Raw genomic sequence first — 21,212 nt, 5'->3', positions numbered from 1 at the left:
CTCAAGATTGCTTTGGATATTTGGGGTCTTTTGTGGCTTCATACAAATTTTAGGATTCTATTTGTGTGAAAAATGCCATTGGAATTTTGATAGAGATTGCACTGGACCTATAGATTGCTTTGAGTAGTATAGACATTTTAACAATATTTTTCCAATTCATTAGCATGGAATATATTTCTATTTATTTTAGTGGACATTATTATTTTACTATATATTTATATTTATAACTATAAAATATTTAGAAGATACAGTTTTTTCAAGTTTTTTCATTAATGTATCACAGTTTTCACTCTACAAATCTTTTACTTCCTTGGTTAAATTTATTCCTAGGTATTTTATTCTTTTTGATGCAGTTGTAAATAGGATTATTTTCTTAATTTCTCTTTCAGAAATGTAACAGATTTTTGTATACTGATTTTGTCCTGCAACTTAAGTAAACTTGAGGTTCAAGTAAACCGAACTTGAATCTCATCTGGTCTACCATCTTCAGCTTCTTTTTTAACTCTTAAGAGAAGTTTTTGTTACTGTGACTCATGACTACTCTTTTTTTTTTTTTTTTAATTTAATAGCATGAACACCACAGTGTCTGAGAGCCCCTACAAGTGTGATCCTGAGGTGGCCAAAGCCATTGTGGATGCTGTATGTAAAAGTTTCTTTGAAAAAGAACATAACTAGTAGCTAAAATATATGGTGGTAAATGGGGATAGGAAGTATTTCTTTCAACAACTATTTGAGGATTTCCTGTTTGTATACTACTGTGTGAGGTCTTGAAATTACAGACCATGAACACATGTAAGGACACATTTGACAGCATAAAAGTTGAGGGTGGTCCTTGCCAACCCTCAATTGGGCAAATAGCAAAAGTAGGACAATTTGTAGCAATCAAAATGATTCCAGAATGTACTGACTAACCCAAGTCCCTATGTACCTTATCATAAGCCATTTTTCACAAAAGAAACAATGGGAACTTCTTTGACTTGCTTTTAGCAAGGACTGAGAAAGTTATTAAGTTTCAGGTATTGTTACAGGGGTGGTTCATAATCCTAGAAGATTTTCATGTGAGATAGTAAACCATGTATTTAAGAAATAACTTTGTTTTTATACTATTTTTAATTATCTGTTTTTTTATTAACCGAAACACTGCACTAGATCATCTTAATTTATCCTCATTTACAATTTTAAATAAAACAAAAGAAAATGAAGTCTGACTTTTTACGGCTTTGTAATTGGGGTAGTACAAGGGAAAAATAACAATTTAATGAAGCCAATACATTTAGACTTTATATATGAATCCTGACAAAGTTGAAATGAATAAGAAAAATTGGAAGGGAAAAGCCATTGGTTAACAGTCATAACTTGTCAATGAGAACGCTCTGCCTACATTATATATATGGGTGTGTATACAAAATTATATGGATAAATCAGTTTTTATTCTTTATTTCAAAAAACATTTCTCCTGTGTATCATTAAAAGTCAAGAGGCTTGAATTTGTTAGCATTTCTTAGAAGTAGAGCAAATCTTGCATTGTACCTATAAATTACAAATGATTTTAGAACCTAAAAATTACGAGAGTTGTCTTCTGTTCAGATTCATTTTAGTTTTTGTGTTAGTTTACCTTTTTTTGCTTTTTTCCCCTGGGATTAGACTAATACATTTTAATATTTTATTTTAGTTACCACCACCATGTGAATCTGCCTGCACAGTACCAACAGATGGTAAGATCAATATTCTAGTAAAATTAAACGTTATGTATATGTATGAGAAAATTATGTCTATATCTATAGATAAATCTTACATACCATATCCATACAGAAAAAGAGAAGGAAGGGGAGAAGAAACATTTTTAGAGTTTGGTAGTGTATGTGGGAAGAAAGATGGCTGTACATAACCCCTTTAGTGTCCCATCCCCCACCCCCCGCCCACCCAAATCACAGCAGTTTCCAAACCATGACCCACTGTTCTCCTCTGGGTTTCAGGTAGATGCCTCGTGGAAACTGGAGCAGGCTAGGCTCTGGGTCCCCATCTGGCCACAGGCTGCTTCACCCAGAAAATAGTTTTCTCCCCTTTTAGATTTAGAATTCTCTGTAAGGTTCTTCTGGTGAGAATTGTATGTCTATACAAATAGTATCAAGAGTAAGGAAGCCTCAAAAGAAAACATAAATTACCTGTTTTTGCTGCAGTGAAACTTTGTACATATGAAAGTTTGTTTTAAGGTAATCCATAGTAGGATGTGTTAAAACAAGTATATTATTATTTGTTATATGTTGGGTGTATTTTGACTCTTAACGAAGATTCTAATTTGTTTTTCTTTTTTCTGAATATAGTAGATAAGTGGTTCCATCACCAGAAAAACTAAGGAAATTTCTCTGGAATACAAGCTGATACGGCAGCATCCTATTCATCTGGGAGTATTAGATGCAAAAGTAGTGGCTTTTCAAAGCTTTGAATACACAGAACTAATCTAACAAAGCAAATTCTGCTGTGACCAATCCAGTATATTCAGCATGTTATCTAAAAGCATTTTTTCATATCAACTAAGATAACTCTTGGTACATGCTTAAATATCAAAGCAGTTGTAATTTAGAAGTCATTTGTGAATAAATGTGCAAGATAAGTACATATTGGATGTATATGTGTTAGAAATAAAATTATTTTGCTGAAATTGGGCTTATGATATTTTTATTTTAATCTGAAGCTGACATTACCAAGCAAGCATGGGTGCTGTTTGGTGTTTGTTTTCTATCAATGATCTTACAATTAAATTTTATAATTATTAGACCGAAACTGACTTTATTTTTAGGAATCAGAGAATGAGATCCCTTATTTATATAGTAGTTTGATACTATCTGCTTTCACCTAATTCCTAGCATCCCACTAGCAAAAGCTTTTTAATTTATATATTAGCAGAAAGCACAACCTTGCTCACCTTTTGAAATGATATAGTTCTTTTACTTCTAATTGAACCTTTAAGTCATTTATATTCTGAGTTATCAGCCAGAATAGTTTTGTGATTAAGTTCATGGGCTTTGGACCTATACAGGCCTGAATTTTTAATTCTAACTTCTACTTATTAGCTCTGTAATCTTAGGTCAGTTATCAACCACCCAACTTCAGTTACCTCATTGTAAGAGAAATGAATGTTTTAAACATTCAGATTATTTTTAGTTGAATTTTTTATTGAGATTGTTGATTAATGTGCAGTTAGTTGTGAGAAATAATACAGAGTGATTCTCTCTAAACCCTTCCCAGTTTCCCCCAAAGGTAAGATTTTATAAAACTGTTGTATAATACACCACCAGGACATGTGCTTTTATACAATCCACCACTCTTACTCAGATTTCCCAGTTTTATCTGTAATGATTTGAATAATATATTCTATACAAGTTAATCACCTATGTAAGTTCCTATATTATACAAGATACCAATTCTCTCCTATGTTTTATAGTTTTACATTTTACATTTAAGTCTATGATCCATTTTAAATTAATTTTTGTATAAGGTGTGAGGTTTAGATCAAGGTGCATTTTTTTTTCCTATAAATGTCCAATTGCTCCAGTACTATTTGTTAAAAGGTTATTCTTCCTGTACTGAATGGATTTGGGGCTTTTATTAAATATCAGTTGAGCATATATGTGTGGGTCTATTTCTGGGTCCTCTGTTCTATTCTACTGATCTATGTGTTTGTCCCTCTGTCAGTATTACACTCTTGATTACTATAGCTATATGGTAAGCCTTACTAGTGAATAGAATGCTTTCTCCCACTTTATTATGATTGTTTAGTCGAAGGTCTGTGCTTTTTTATTTAAATTTTAAAATAAATTTTTCGTATGTCTATTGTCTATGCCTATAAAAAAATTCTGAGATTTTGATAGGCATTATGTTAAACATTTAGATCAATTTTAGCCATGTGTTTGTTTAGTTTCCTAACATATTTCTGTTAGTGATTTCTAGTTTGATTCCATTATGGTCAGAAAACACATTATGTAAGATTTCAGTACTTTTTATGTTGTTGTTTTATGGCGCAGGATGTGGTCTGTCTTGGGGAATGAATGTTCCATAACTGCTTAGAAAAAATATGTGCATTTTGGTGATGTTGGGATTCTATTTGTTAACTAAATCCTGTTGATTGGTAGTGTTGTTCAGATCTTACATATCCTCGTCGATATTTTATTACTTTTATCAGTTGCCAAAAGGAAGGTGTTGAAGTCCTCAGTTATAACTGTATTCCTCTATTTCACTTTTTAGCTCTATCAGGTTTTTAAAAATTTTTTTCATATATTTTGAGGCTCTGTTTTGGTGTTGTACACATTTAGGATCTTTATGTCTTCCTGGTGGATTGATCCTTATATCATTATGTAATATTCCTTTTTGTCTCTAGTACTTCTCTTTGCTCTGTAGTCTACTTTATCAGATATTAAATACAGCCACTTTTTAAGATTGTTTGCAGTGGTATATCTTTTTCTATTCTTTTACTTTCAACCTACATATGTTGAATATGAAGTGAGTTTCTTATAAATAGCATATAGTTGAGTTATAGTTTTTTATCCACTCTTCCAGTCTCTTAACATATTTAGACCATTTACATTTAAAATAATTATTGCTATGTAAGCACTTTATCCTGTTTGGGGTTTGCTCAGTTTCATGGGTCTGTAAGTTTGCGTCTTTCACCAAATTTGGTATTTTTCTGCCATATTTCTTCAAATACACTTTCAGCCCCAGCCCCACTCTCCTCTTTCGAGACTGACAATACGAATGTTAGGTCTTTTGTTATTGTCCCACAGGTCTGTAGGCTCTGGTGTTTTTTTTCCAGTCTATTTTATCTCTTTTTCAGACTGGGTGAGTTCTATTGTTCTGTCCTCATTCACTGAATCCATCCTCTGTAATCTGCACTCTAATATTGAGACTACCCAGCAAGTTCTATCATTTCCATTTGGTTCTTTTTTTAATGACTTCTATTTCTTTACTGAGATTTTCCATTTTTAAAACTTATTTCAAGGGAATTTCAAACTGACTATCTAATTGCAGTTTTTGGATGGCTGCTTTAAAATCCTCGTCAAGATTCATCTCAGTGTTGGCATCTATTCTCTTTTCTCATTCATGTTGTAATTTTCTTGGTTCTTGATATGATGGGTGATCGTTAATAGTATCCGAGACATTTTGTCTGTTAGGAAACTCTAGGTCCTATTTAAATCTTTTATTTTAGCAGGCATCACCCTATTTGGGTTTGTCACATGGTTCGTGGCCTACTTTCGTGGACTGTGGTTTCAGTGGCAGTTTAATTTTCAGCAGCTTTGCAGGGTTATTTTGGTCTGCTTGGTTTTTCTGGTGCTGCAAGTGCTGCTTGAGGGGAATGGGTACTCTGAGTAGAAGGGTGTGGAGGTCCCCTGCTTGGTTCTCCCAGCTCCACTTCCCCACTACCTTGCTGTCTCTGGGTGGAGGAGGAGAGTCTTAGGCCGCAGGGATAAAGAGGCTTCCTAAACCAATCCACCTGCTGTAAGCTGTATTTCTCCCTCAGGCTCAGCCCACCCATCCACCTAGAGAACCCCTGGTGGAAAGGGGGAGACTCAGGCCTTGTGGGGAAAGAGAGCACCTTCCCTGGTGGCTTATTTCTGCTGGGCCCCCAAGGATTCCCCTTGCCAAGTGGTAGCTTGCTCACCAGAGGGACCCCCATTCTCTGAAGGGGAGGAATAAGCCTATCTGGGCTGCCTTCTATTGCTAGGTCGAAGTCTGGAAGATTCCCCTCCTTATGTTGGGTGGTAGGATCCACGTTTCCTGCCACTGTGCTATGCTCTGGTCTTGAGGTCCCAAACCAGCTCTCTTTCTTACCACCTTTCAGAGTTCTCCTTGGGTGTTTTGTTTTGTTGCCATTCCAGGGTTTATAGCTGTGCTTAGCAGGGAGAGGCAGGGAAAAGGGGACTGTGCCATCGTGACCAGAATCAGAAATGTCGGCCTTTAGAGTTTAGTAATTTTTCTTACTTTGTGTAAGTCCTTCTATTTTTAAATGTTCCCTCAGTCATTATGTGATTTCTGAAGTGATTTGTTAGGATATGAAATATGTTTTCTAATGAAACATTATATAATGTGGCTGAATAGGAATCACCCACTCATATTTATGGAAAGGGGGACAGAACACTAGCAGGAAGAAATGTCAGCAAGTTTGTGTAAGATTCTCTATAGAAAGCTTCCACTCCTGTTAAAGCAAGGAAATGTATAATACTTTTATTAGCTTGCTAGGGCTGCTATAACAAAGTATCACAAACTAGATGGGTTAAACAACAGAAATTTATTATCTCACAGTTCTCGATCCTAGAAGTCTAGATCACAGTGTCGGTGTCAGCAGGGCCATGCTCCCTGTGAAGGAGTTAGGGGAGGATCTGTTCCAGGCCTCTCTCCCTGCTGCTGGTAGTTCCTGGCTTGTGACAGTATAATCGTAATAGTATTCTCTGTGCTTATTTAGGTCCAAATTTCCCCTTTTCATAAGGACACCAGTCACATTGGGTTAGGGGCCCACTCTACTTCAGCGTAATCTCATCTAAACTACATCTACAATGATCCTATTTCCAAACAAAATCACATTATGTGGACTGGGGGTTAAGACTTCAAGGAGAAGCTTTGGGTATTTGAAAAGCTATCTTCTTCATTGATGCTATATTAAAGTTATCTGCATATTAAAGCCAGAAAGAAATCTTAACCCCTAGAACTGCCGTTCTACAAACATGAGATTTAACTTTGTCCCAGGCACTGTTTTAGATACTGGGACACAGTATTAAACTAGACGGATAGTATGGATAGGTTCATTATGTTCCGCAATCCCCAAATCTCAGCAGTTTAAGAAAACAAAGTTTATTCCTCACTCACACAAAGTTGGCTCTGCCTCTAGGCAGCTGCCCTCCATTTGATAGCTAAGCATGGTGCTTCCATATTAACATGTGTTTTCTTATGCTGACCACCATCTCAGAGGCAGAAAGTGTTGGGTTCTTGTACTAGTGATTACATACGTTTGCCCAGAAGTGACATCAAGGATGTTCTCATTTCATTGGCTAATGCAAGCCTTATGTCCATGCCTAACCGTGGAATGAAGTCTTAACCATTTACACTTAGTGAGAATGCCAAGTACTTTGAAACATTATACACAGAAGAGTAATTTTTTTTTGAGGAGAAAAGGGACCTAAGTAACTTGCCCAAGGTCCCTCAGATAGTAAATAGTGAGGCAATACTGAAATCCAGTCAACTGACTTTGAGACTAGGGGTTTTCCCACTATTGTTTCTTGGTCTTCTCAATCATCATTAATGTGTACTTAATCCATCAAACTGATTTACTTAGTCATGCCTCTTTTGTTAAACTTTGTTGTTTCTAATGTTTAGCTCTTTGTTGTCTTTGGGCATAACTTTTTTCCTTGGGATTATTTTCTAAGAATAATTTTTCAGGGGTGGATTACAAGGTCACAGAATACAGACATTTTTGTTCCTCTTTGTGTTCTGCAAGTTTTTTTTATTTTATTTTTTCCTTTTTTGCCAGTTTTCAATGCAGCACATAACCTTATTTCCATGGGTCTGGATATCATACAGAGACGACTATATTACCATGGTCAAATTACTCTAACCTATTTGAGCATAAGATTTTCCATCTGTAAATGGTGATACCATCATCAAAGAGTTGAAGGAAGGCAGGTGAAGGACTCAGCCCAGTGCCAGGGTCATAGTCGGTGCTCAGTGAAGGCCATTTGTTCGCAATTGTAATCTCAACAACGCTGAGTGTGCTTAATGCATTTTTTTTTTCTTTTCAGGAACCTGAAACACTGGCCCAGTTGTGTAAAACGTCTGAATGAGAATTTAGATTGGAAATTCAAAATTCATTTTTATCATCACTGAGCCCAAGCCTACATGTGCTGCAGCTGTAATGACAATTATGTCCTCTAGGATCCGCACATAGGCTCTGCAAGGGCTTAAATTGTGCTTTTGCACTGAATGTTCTAAGCTTTCCCTACTGCTTTCCGGGAGTCTAGGCAGAAGGGTATTTGCGTTTACATTGACGAGAGTTCTAAGCAAAGAGTGGACAAGTATTTATTGAAGAGTTATAAACTTGAGTTAATTGTCACATAGTTCATTGCTTCCTCTGTTAGTCTTTGGGATCTTTCTCCTAGTTATTACAAAACGTTTAACAGAAAATATTCACCAAGAGTAAGATTAAGCAACAAAAATCATAAGATTATGTGGCAATCTGACCTTAAAAAGAAGTCCGAGAGCAATTTGGCAATTTCTATCAAAATTTTAAATTCACATTTACCCTTTGAGTCAGCAATTTTGCTCTAAGAATTCATTCTGGTCAAATAAGAATAGTCAACCAAACACACAGTATATGGCAGCTTTGTTTATATAGCAAAACCTAGAAAAATATCTAACTGTCCAATCAAGGAATGGCTCAATATATTATCTGGACCATGTAACAGTTAAAGAATGAAATCACTGCATGGGCTGATAGGGAAAAGAAGTTCAAAATATATATGAAAAGAGAAAGCGGTAATGCTCCATAGCAGCCAACTATGGCTTGTGGTCCAAATCCAGCCTGCTGTCTGATAATAAAATTTTATTGGGACACAGCTACACCCATTCATTTACAAATTGCTGTGGCTGCCTTCAAGCTATGATGGAGTTTAATAGTTAGAACAGGGACCATACAGTTCCGCAAAACAGAAAATATTCACTTTCTGACCCTTTACTGAAAACATTTGCCAATCCCTGCTCCACCCATGATTCTATTTGTGTTTTTAACAAAAGGAGCATTGGGTATAGACAATTTCTGGAAACAAAAACCATAGATAATGATTATCTTGGGGGGGGATGGGAATATAGTGTGGAAGAAGTGGGGTCCAGGGAGTTTCTCTCCTCTTTATATGCGTCTATGCTCTGAATTATTTTTCTAAAAGCCTGTATAACTTAATTAAAAATTTTTTTTAAAGAAAATCAAGTAGAACACCAATGGATGGTGCTCAGAACAGCTTGTGGTAGATGGTTCCTGGCTCAAGGCAGCCTCTCTTCCAGTGGTCCCTGAACCTGAGATATTCATAAAAAAAAAAAAAAAAAAAAAAAGTATATATATCAGACCTGAATTGGAACTGGGAGGGGCTGGGCTCTGCAAACTAATTTTTAGCCAGTTCCCCTAGGTGATTCTAACAATGATGTTTGAAACCACTACCCTAGTAATAAATCTCAGAGATTGGCAAAAGATTTCTCAGGGGGTTGTAATGTAATCAGCATGAGATAATCCAGTGAACCGCAGCAACAATAATAGCTTCCGTTTGTGAGCATGTCCCAAATGTCAGGTCCTGTGCTACAGGCTTTATGTACTTCATCTTGTTTAATTCTCCTGCAACACTGAGCCAGGGAGGCTCAGTGACTTGCCTGAAGTCTCTGAGTGTCCTGTCACCATGCACTGTGTGAGGGGCTGGGAACGTGGGAGAAAGAGACACCATCCTAGCTCCACCTCCCTGCAGTGAAAAGTTAGTCTCTTTCACCTGGCCAGCTGCATAATGCTGGTTGCACTTCGTGAGGTGTCTCAGAGACTAACCAGCTGGGTCACCTGCCACACATAATGTAACTTTATGCAACTCTTGCAAAATGAGGGGCTTGACCTGGGTTCCCTGGAAGGCCTGTTCCAGCTGACATCTATGCCTCCAGCTTAAAGCAGCCATCACTCTCTGCATAGTGTGGCATTGCTGTCTCTCCTCCCAGCTCATTAAAATACATCATAAGCATGGAACTTGGATCCCTAAATTGCCTGTCAGCTCCTCACAGGCAGAGACTATGCCACTGTAGTGTTTATACTCTATTGTTCAGCACAGCACTGAGTCTATAGTAAGTGTTCAGTAAATACCTCTCTCTGACTTCTTCGCGAGTGGCTTTACAGTCAGAAATATAACCATAGCGTGCTCCTCAAGGTGACAGAGCCAGCAGCTGCTGACTGCCTGCTTCCACAAAGAAGAGCTGAGTGTACATTAGTGTAGAATGATGTGTGGCTTTCAACACAGAGGCTCCAGAACTCCATGGGAACACAGCCTGTGCCAAGGAATATGAAAGCTACAGGGTAGACACTGTGCAAAGCCCTGGGCCTTCAATTTTACTGGAGAGTGAAATAATCACAAACTTATTTATAGGTTAAAAAATGTAGGCATGTTAATGGTTTTGAGTGCTAGTTTTCCAATCAATTTTAGAGAAACATTCTATTCCAGGGCAATTTGCTATTTGTGGCTTCTGTCTTAGGGCTATGCCACCAGATCCCTGGAGTCAAAGTTGATTCTCTTTTGGTTTTGAAGTAAATTCAGAGGCAAAGTGTGCAAGAAATAGCTTTGTGCTGGGAGTCATGAGACTTGAGTTCTGGCTCCAGCTTGGTGTGACATCAGCAGAACTTTTCACCTTTCTGGGACTGTTTCCTTTTTTGTATTATAAGGTAGTGGTCTCCTACCTTGAGCATATATTTTAATGTGGAAGATGTCATGTCTCTATGATTCTGATATAGTCCAGTCGAGCAGGGATGAGGTAGAAAATAATCCTCTCTGAGGGGGACAAAATGGTGGTTAGGGGAATAATATAAGGTTTAATCCATATTTGCATGATTCTGAACTTGCAGACCACAAAGAATGGTCATGACCATTTGCTGTGTCAGGGCATGTTCATAGCTTTTCTTGGAAGATGTGGCATGGCAAGTTGGAACCTGAGGTACAACCTCACTAAGATGGTGTGCTGTGGTTGGATTTCACTTTTTCTCCCCATTTCCTGCCAGGGTGGTAGTTTGCAGTGACAGAAAGTTAAAGGTTGTGGTTGGAAGTCACAGGAATGAGATCTGAGGGTTGAGGAGGGAGGACACTTTTGGATACCCTGTGTATGCTTGGGCTTTATCCTCAGTTGCAAAATTCTTAGGAAAGGAATCTACCAGAAGGATTTGAGTCGGGGGAGAGTAACCAGGAGAACTGAGCTCCCTTCTTTATGAACAAATACTCTTTCCTAAGGAACAACAGAGGGAAGCAGAAGCTCATGGAGATTACCAAGAGAGATGGATCTATTTCCCTTTTACTTCAAAGCTTGACATGAGTGCTATATGCCAGCACTGAAGTCCTAGGGATCCTGCCAGGAAGAAGACAGTGAACTTCTCTTATACATGATTTTCTGTATTTGTGTGCAAGCAATACATCCAAATGATAGATCTCAACAAATAATAGATAAGCCTTTTATCTTTTCTGTTGGGGAGGTGCCAACGGCGGTATAATAGTCAGGGAGAGAGGATTCCATAAATAGTATTTATTTTAGAAAAATCTGAAAACAAAAAACAAATAAATATAGTGATGGTTTAATGTACTTCTAAACAGTGGAACATACATATACATAAATACATATACATCCACATATATACATATATGCTAGCCAATCTTCATTATTTCTCATTATTTTCAGATTCCAAATTTTTGTATTTGCCTACTTTAAAATTTATTTGTAACCTCAAACTCAATACTTGTGGTACTTTCATGGTCATTTACAGCTATGCATAGAGAGGCGAAAAATTTGAGTTACCTGATGTGCACATTCCCAGCGGAAGTCAAACAAGACGATGCTCTGCCTTCTTGTTTCAGGGCTCATACTGTAATTAAGTATCCTACTGTGGTCAACTTAGTGCCACGATTTTTGCATTTGTGTGCTTTTTGTTGATTTCACTGTTTAAAATAGCCCCGAGTATAGTGGAGTGCTCAGTGCTGTTCAGTGTTCCTAAGCAAAGGCTGTGATGTGTCTTAGGGAGAAAATATATGTGTTAGATAAGCTTTGTTCAGGCATGAATTATACTGCTGTTGGCTATGAGTTCAATGTCAATAAACTAACAAACTATATTAAATAAGATATCTTTAAGCAGAAACACACATAAAACAAGGTTATGTATTGATCAGTAGATGAAAAGGTTGTAAACAGAAAATTGCAAGAATTGTATTTCCCCAGGGAGCAATGGTTCAGTATATGCTACTTCAGTGTTTGGGGTGATTTTATAGAACATAACTACTGTGAAAACTGAGAATTGGCTGTACATAGATACACCTGTGTGTGTGTGTGCGCGTGTACGCACATGCGCACACGCACACACAAACAAAATTGGGAAGTTGATTTACACCTTTGTAACTTGCTATTTGAACCTAACATAATGTAAACTTTTCTCCGTTTATAAAAACATTCAACACTATATAAACTGACTCAAATAATTACATAAAAATATATAATAGTACACTTACTAATCACCTATGACTTGCCTTTTGGTTTACTTTCAGTTTCTTCTGATTTTAAATAATGCTACAATGAACATCTTCATAAATAAATCTCAGAAAACATCTCTGATTTTTGTTCTGAAGATAAATTCTTAGAACTACAGGGTCTATGAGTATGCAGATTTACAAATATTTTGACATGTGCTCAATTGCCCTCCAGAAAGGTCTTATTAGTCTGCCCTCTTGCCAGCTGCTTATGTAAGTGCCTCAAATCTCAGGGTTCTGAACATAATAAAAAATACTTCAGTTTATTAAATGTACTTTCTCATTTCTCCTAGTAATGTCTAATTAACCCTCAAAAGAATGCTCTAACCTTGTGTTTCTCAAATGTCAGTGTGCATCAGAATCACATCGAGGGCTTGTTAAAAATGAATTGCTGGACCCAATCCCAGAGATTTCATACATTAGGGGTGGAACTTGAAAATATGTATTTCTAGCAAATGTGCAGGTGATGCTAGTCTGTAGACTGTACTTGGAGAGCACCGCACCAGGGAGACTTAACTTTTCCTATGGACTTACTCTGTACTGTGAATTGTGCTAAGTGATCTGTCTTACTTTGCACTCTACATTTTGCTTCCTGTGACTTATCACTAGCAGAATGTGGACTTTATAGGCTTGCTTATATCGAATAAGCATGTGTTACAAATTTACCTTATACTGGCACAAGGTGACAGAATACCACAATTTCATTTTTTTGCCTTCAAGTTTACTGGCAAGGAGAAGCATTAAAAATTATTACAGACATGGAGAAACTGGACCCCCTCATACACTGCTGGTGGGAATGTAAAATGGTGCAGCCACTTTGGAAAACAGTTAGGCAGTTCTTTAAAAGCTACAAACATAGAATTACCAGATCACTCAGAAATTTCACTCCTAGGTATATACCCAGAAGATGTGTCCACTCAAAAATCTGTACACAAATGTTCATAGTGGCATTATTCCTAATAGCCGAAAAGTAAATACCTCAGATGTTTATCCATGATGAATGGATAAATAAAATGTGAAACATTATTCAGCCACGAAAAGGAATAAAGTACTGATACACACTACAACATGGATGAACCTAAAAAACATTATGCTAAGTGAAAGAAGCCAGACACAAAATGCCAAATATTGTATGATTCCATTGACAGGAAAGTCTAGAATAGACAAATCCATAGAGACAGAAAGTAGATTAGTAGTTGCCAGAAGCTGGGAAAGGATGGCAAATAATGCTAATAGGTATGGGGTTTCTTTTGGGGATAGAGAACATTTTCCAAAATTGGGCTGATGATTGCTCAACTCTGTGAATACTAAAAACCACTGAATTATATACTTTAAATGCTATGTGAATTATATCTCATTAAAGCCATTACCAAATAAACAAAAATCATTGTAAACCAACATTGGAGATGCTATAATAGTAGAAAAGAAGCAGAGGGACAATATGGGGAGGGGCCACCCAGGAAAGGCTGACCAGGGGTTTTGCTTGACCTGGGTCTTGGAGCAGCAAGGTGCAGAAGAGAGAGCAGTGTTGCAGACGGAGGGAATAGCCCATGCAAGTATAGACACAGGAAGGATCCCAAGGCTGAAGAAGATGTTGATAAAACTAAAATTAAAGAATCATAAAATCCATTTCTTCATGCACTCAGGCAGTTACTGAACAAATTTCATGGGGGCACCTACTATATGCCAGGGATTGTGCTAGCCACCAGAGACACTATAATGAGTTAGACATTATTCTTATCCATTTTCTGCATATTAACATTTAAAAAGTTACCCAACGTTACAGAGCAAGTAACTGGAAGAAGTGGGATTTAAACTCAGCCCATCTGACTCCAGAGCACATTTTCAAAGAACGTTATAAGATTATGCAGCCCCGTAAATAGCCATAATTTAACATAAATGCATAAATATCACACATATATTTCCCCTGCCTGTCTGTCTCTGTCTCTCTCTGTCTCTCTGTTTCTCTGTCTCTCTCTCAAATCTCACTCCCTCTTTCAATCTTTTTCTTTTTCTAGCTTTGGAATAACACTAACATTGTATAAGTTTAAAGTATACAAAATGTTGACGTGATAACTTATGTATTGTAAAATGATTGCCACCATAACATTAGCTAACAACTCTACCAATGTCATATCACATAATCACCCTTCCTTTTTTTTATGGTGAGAACATTTAAGATCTACTCTCTTAGCAACTTTCAAGTATATAATATAGTATTATTAACTATAATCACCATGCTTTATATTAGGTCCCCAGACTTATTCATCTTATAACTGGAAGTTTGTACCCTTTGACCAATTATCTCCTTATTTACCTCCAACCCCTTGCCCCTGGTAACCACCACTCTGCTGTTTCTAAGAGTTGGGCTTTTTTAGGTTACCTATATAGTCCCCTTATATATCCCCCTTATCCATGGGGGATATATTCCAAGTACCCCAGTGAATGCCCGAAACTGCAGATAATACCAAACCCTGTACATACTAAGTTTTTTCCTATACGTATATATCTATATAATGTTTAATTTATAAGTTAGGCACAGTAAAAGATTAACAACAATAAAACAATTATAACAATATCGTGTAAAAAGTTAAGTGAATGCACTCTCTCTCCTATCTTATTATACTGAATTCACCTTTGTTCTTGTGATGTGAGATGATAAAATGCCAAACCTATTTCTGAATCTGTGTAACCATCCCCTATTTGCAAAAATAGGCTTGGTGTCACTTGTTTCAGGGGATCCCTTGCTGAAGTCTTCACAGAGGCTCAATGCTTTCTGGTGCAACACATTACCACCAACAGAAAACACATTTTCTGTTCATTTTTTTCCCCATCCCCCAATGTTTTCCACCTTAAGCACTTTTCACACACTGTGGCTGTAACTTTTGCAGTTTGAGAATTCTTTCTTTGTCATTGATTTTTGATAATTTTAATACGATGTGTCTTGGAGAAAGCTTTTTTGGGTTGAGATAATTGGGTGTTCTGTTGACTTCTTGAATCCCAAGCTCCAACTCATTCCTTAGATTTGGGAAATTCTCAACTATTTGTCTGAAAATGCTTTCTAGTCCCTACTCCTCTTCCAACCCTTCGAGAATGCCCATTGTTCTTATGTTTCCTCTCCTGATGGTATCAGCTAGTTCTTGCATTTCTCTTTCATTATTTTTCATTCTTCGGTTTCTCTCTTCTTTCTTCTGATTTTCAGATTTCTGTCTTCAATATCACTGATCCTTTCCTCTATTTGGTCGACTCTATTTCCCAAGCTTAATATTTCATTTTTCAACTCTTGCAGTGTGTTCTTCATCTCTAGAAGTTCTATTTGGTTCTTTTTAAGGGTCAATCTCTTTGCTAAATAAATCATTCTGCTCATTTAGTTATTTTTTCAATTCCTGAAATTGTTGCTATGACTTGTTTTGGATCTTATTTAGGTTTTTCAGAAGTACCATCCTGAATTCTCTGTCATTTAAGTCACATATTTCTATGTCTTTAGGCTTATTTTCTGGAGATTTTTCTTTCTTTCTGAGCTGCCTTGTCATCTTGGTTGTTCATGGTGTTTAATGGACTATCTCTCTGCCTGGGCATCGATGGAAGTGTATTGCTTTTTTTTTTTTTTCCAGAAAGAAGATTTATTATATAAAAAAAGTCTCTCTTTAGTCTGTTACAAATAATGCATTTTTCTTTTGGTTTCCAATAGGTGGCATCTAAGCCTCTTGGATCCCTACTTTATATAATGTCTTAGAAATGCCCCTTTTCTCCTTCTAGATGTTTAATCACGCTCGCTACCCTCGGCTTCAGTCTGTCAGTGTTAGCAACAGTTTCAGCAGCGTTTGCTCAGATTCCCCTGGGGCTCCACAGCGTTGGGTCACGGAGGGAATGGGGGGAGGGGCCCTCTGGGTTGGGAGTTGGGGGCTGCGGTTCAGCCTCGGTTTTGCAACCGTGGCTGGTAAAAATCAACTGTTGTTTCTCTCTGCTGCCCCTGCTTCTATGCTTTCCACCCTGATGCCTGGGCACTGCCCCTGGCCACGTGGAGCTCACAGCTCTCCCAGGCAGGGCTGTTCAGGGAACCTACTGCACCTTCTCTCCTCCCCTCTCCTCCTACAGGGAGCTCCAGCTGCGAGGCAGCTTGTTTCTCCCAGTCTACAGACCAACTCCCAAGGTTCTGACCTGTGGTAGCTCTCATGTACAGATCCCATGCTCAGACGTGCCAGTGTGCAGTTTGGGTGTTTTTTGTTGAGTTTTAGATGTTCAGTTTATTGTTGTTTCAAGGGGAGAGATCTGGGGACGTCTCTCACTCCACCATGTTTCTGATGTCCAACTTTTGCAGTTTGAGATACAACAGCAAGACTAGCACAAATTTTTTTCCTTCTTCACAATTTCATCAATAGAAGATTCATTCTTACTGTAGATCTTAACAACCTCAACATATGATTTTAATTCCTTAAGTCAAGAACTTTAACTTTTTCATGTAAAGGAAGCACTTTACACCTTATCTTTGGCATATCTGAATTGCCAGCATCTCTATTCTTCTGCTTTGGGGCCTTCATTAAGTAAAATAAATGTTACTCAAACACAAGCACTGTGATACCATGACAGTATACCTGACAACCTAGTCAGCTACTAAGTATCTAAAAGGCAGGTAACATATACAGTATGGAGACACTGGACAAAGGGATTTGTGTCCTGGCAAGACAGAGCAGGGTGGTGCAATTTCATTATGCTACTCAGAATGGTGTGCAATATAAAACTGCGTATAAAAGGGGCACTACTGTATAAATGTTAAGTATTTATCTTTCTCTGTCTAGCTTATTTCACTTAGTGTAATGTCTTCCACGTTCATCCATGTTGTGGCAAATGGCAGGATTTCCTTTTTCTCATGGCTGAAAAATATTTCATTGTACATACATACCACATTTTCTTTATCCATTCATCACTGATAGACATTTAGGTTGTTTCCATATCTTGGCTATTGAAAATAATGCTACAATGAATATGGAGTACAGATATCTCTGACTTATGCTGTTTCATTTCCTTTGGATATACCCCTAAGTGCAATTGCTGGATCATATGGAAGCTCTATTTTATTTTTTGACACTCCTATACTGTCTTCCATAGTTGCTGTACCAATTTACATTCCCACCAAAACTGCACAAGGTTCCCTTTTCTCCCCATCCACACCAACACTTGTCTTTTTGATGATAGCCATTCTAACAGGTGTGAGATAACATCTCACTATGGTTTTGGGTTGCATTTCCTTGATGACTAGTGATTGAGCATCTTTTCATGTACCTGTTGGCCATTTGTATGTCTTCTTTGGAAAAATGTCTACTTAGGTCCTCTGCCCATTTTTCAGTCGGATATATTTTTTTGCTATTTAGTTATATGAGTTCTTTATATATTTTGGATATTAACTATTTAGTTATATGAGTTCTTTATATATTTTGGATATTATATATATATATAATTTACAATTTTTTCTTCCATTCTATAGATTGTCTCTTAATGATGATTATCTTTTGAGACAGTCCCATTTATTAATTTGCTTTTGTTGCTTATGATTTTGGTGTCATATCCAAAAAACTGTTAAGACCAATTTTGAAGAGCTTTTTTCCCCCATGTTTTCTTCTAGGAGTTTTACAGCTTTAGTTCTTATGTTTAAGACTCTAACCCATTTCAAGTTAATTTTTATGAGTAAACAGGAGTCCAATTTCATTCTTTTTCATGTGGTTATTTGATTTTCCCAACACCATTTATTGAAGAGACTATCATTTTCCCGTTTTCTTGGCTCTCCTGTCAAATATTACTTGACCATATATGTGAGGGTTTATTACTAGGCTCCAGGACTTACACCAGCAGCTCCCCAGTTCTCAGGCCTTTGGACTCGGACTGAATTATATCACTGACATTCCTGGGTCTCCAGCTTGCAGACAGATCATGGGATCTCTTGGCTTCTATAATTGCATGAGCCAATTTGTATAAATAAATCTCCTCTTATATATATCCTATCTTCTGTTTCTCTGCAGAACCTTGACTAACACAGACGCTTTTCAGTCTCCATTTTAGTTTCTTAGCACCTGTTTAGCTAATGTTGAGCATGTGTAGGAGAATAATAGAGTGGACAGAAGAATTACATAAAACTCCTGTTTCAACACTCCACTGGCTCTCCAGATCACTCACAATAAAAGCTAAAGTTCTCACAGTAGCCTACAAAATTCTAAAGATTTTCCCTCTACTGGAAAACAATTCTCCATGAGTCTCTTACATTTCTATACTTCTTGGAGCCAAGGTACTGGCTGCCTTTGGACTATCTTTTCAAAGATAGATATAACGAACAGCTTTAGAAGACAGACTCTCTGGGGCAGGGGATAGGTTTGTTTATTGTCCAGTATAATAATATCTCCTTCTGGGTCAAGGGCTTGCAATCTATTAAGAAAGATTTGAGTTCCCTAAGCTGGGAGTTCCTCAGCTGTGATGCAGACCCACCATATGGGCTGCTCTGTGTCACTTGCAAAGGACTTGGGAGGAGGTGGAGAGTGGGGCGGAGGGGAGCAAGTGGAAAAGACACAAACATGAAGTTCATGCTATTTGCTATGCTTGAGGTTATAAAATCCTTTGTTTCTGCCCTAGGAGTCTCGTCTCTGCCAGTATCCATGGAAATGTATCAGGCTAAGTCGTTAGCTTGCAAATGAGATAAAGTCTCAGAACCTTTCCAATTCTTAACCGCTTACCCACACCTCTCTCACCTCATCTGCTACTCCTTCCCTTGTCATCCCTGCCTAGCTACTCTGGCCTCCCAGCTGTTCATGGACTCAAGCATACTCCTGCCTCATGGCCTCTGCACATGCTGTTTTCAGCCTGGAATATTTTATCCCCAGATGTCCTTCAGGTCCTGTCCAAATGACACCTGAGTGGAGTCTTCCTTCACTACTCTATTTAAAATAGCCTTGCCACCAGTAAACAGGTGGAATTTTGCCAACCTAATGGATGAAAATGGAATCTCAATGAGTTTTAAATTTTTTATTATTTTCTATATCTGTATATTCTATAACATTTACAATATTTCCATTAATAGTTTATTGTGCTTAAGAGCCATTTACACTTCTTTTCCTGTGAGTTGTCTGGTCCTATCCTTTGCCTATTTTTCTAATGATAGTTGGTATTTTTCATATTAATTTTTCACTTGCCTTGGATGTAATTACATATACTTTTTCTCAACTCGTTATCTGTCTTTTGAGTTTATGGTGTCATCATTATTATTTTAATGTGAAAGTTTTCTATTTTTCTGTAGTTGAATTTATCAATTTCTAATGGCTTCTGGATTTTCAATCAAAACCAGAAAGCTCTTTTCCATTTTAAGATTATAAAGAATTCATCCATGCTTTCTTCTATTTTTCTAGTACTTTTACAGCGTTGTTTCAAAATATACAAATCTCTGAATCATTTGGAACTTATTTGGTGGAGCATGTGGCTCATAAATTCAACTTTTAGGGTTTTTTTGACTATCCAATTGTCCCAACCTGTTATTATATATTTTTAAGCACATAATTGAAACATTTATTGAAAACCTACTTGGGGAAAATTGCTAACATGCACAGCAATGCCTCTTTCACCCATCTTAGAGGTGGGTACACTGTGGCCTAGGGCATTTGTCAACTTGCCCAAGGCTGGTCAGTTGGTAAGTAGAGTTTGCAGATCTTCTGAGAATCTGCATGTGTGCTCTCTCCTTCCTCCCAAGCTTCCCCTCAAACGGCTCTTATGGTTTGGGACCCCCCACACCTCTTGCAACTGTACTTATATCGAGGCCGGTAATCCAATGCATTGGCAGTAATCTAGTTAACTGGGGCAGCCCTGTGCCTTTGGGATGTACACATTAGGGTTCCAAGCCCCATGAACACAGTAACCCTGGTTTAGCCAAAACTGGTGAGAAGTCTCCAAACATGGACTAATCCCATACTGTGTCTGGGCAGGATTCAAACTCAATGCAGAAGACCCAGAGGATGAAAGGTGGGGGAAAGTATTGCTGGAGTTGCCAGGTGCCACTTTAATTTTATTTCTGCATGTATGTGGTTCTATTTCTGTCCTTTGTTTCACTAGTTTGGCTTTTTGTGCACTAGTACCAACTATTTTAATTACTAAAAATCTACAACATGTTTTAATATCTGATAGTGCTAGTTCCTCCCTCCTTGTTCTTCTTTTTCAGAGCTTGTTTCCTGAGTAGTATTTTTATTTTTCCTTTTGAATTTTAGGAACAAATATGGTAGTTTAAGAAAAATACATAACTTATTAATCCTATTAGTTCTTTTATAGGAATTATGTTAAATTTATAATTTTACATAAAGAGAATTGAAATCTTGGTGATATTGTGTCTTCCTACCCCAAAATATCATTCACTTTTCGATCTGACTCAGTTTTCTTATTTGTAAAATGGGAGCATCACACCAATCTCATAGAATTAAATGAGAAAATGCATGTGACGGACAAAAGTAGGAGCCAACGTGTTACTTTGCCACTTTGCCACTCTCTAGCAAATGAACTTGGGCTTGGTTACCAGACTATTCTGAACTTAGGTTCTCTATTTGTAAACTAGGGATAATAACTATCTGTTTAATAGGACTGTAATGAGGGTCAGATGAGATGAGGTATGCCAAGTACTCAGTGCACTGCTTGGAACAAATTCTCAAAAAATATTAGCAGTCCTAAAAAGTAGGCTATCACAGGGCAATGTGACTTAAAAGCAAAAGTTTGCAGAGATCCACCTTAGGTCGAGGGATCTCAGATCAAATCTTTCCGAGAACCTACCTAACCGTCGGTCACCAATTCCGACTTCCCCCATGCGCCGGAGAAGGCAGTCCGATTTGAAGTCACGATGCCCAGCGTCTAGATCCACCGCGAGCCTCCAGGACGCTGCCTCCACCCTCTGGAACGCGGCGC

The 21,212-nt window shown here is 37.6% G+C and overlaps 1 protein-coding gene across 2 annotated transcripts in view; it reads left to right on the top strand.

Moving 5' to 3' along the window:
- PPA1 (inorganic pyrophosphatase 1) overlaps positions 1-2,662 on the top strand; it is a 39,441-nt gene extending 36,779 nt beyond the window's left edge. Inside the window, exons 9-11 of one of the 2 annotated variants that reach the window (XM_039872015.1) lie at positions 570-639; positions 1,673-1,715; positions 2,325-2,662. In XM_039872015.1, coding sequence (XP_039727949.1) covers positions 570-639; positions 1,673-1,715; positions 2,325-2,356 — 145 coding nt within the window. In that variant the 3' untranslated portion in view covers positions 2,357-2,662. The remainder of the gene's footprint in view (positions 1-569; positions 640-1,672; positions 1,716-2,324) is intronic. The other variant, XM_039872016.1, reaches the window with a different exon arrangement.
- Positions 2,663-21,212: the final 18,550 nt, after the last annotated feature.

This window comes from Pteropus medius, unplaced genomic scaffold (assembly GCF_902729225.1).
Source record: "Pteropus medius unplaced genomic scaffold, Ma_sr-lr_union100, whole genome shotgun sequence".
In the NCBI taxonomy this organism is placed as follows: Eukaryota; Metazoa; Chordata; class Mammalia; order Chiroptera; family Pteropodidae; genus Pteropus; species Pteropus medius.
This window is presented reverse-complemented; position numbering and strand designations above follow the sequence as displayed.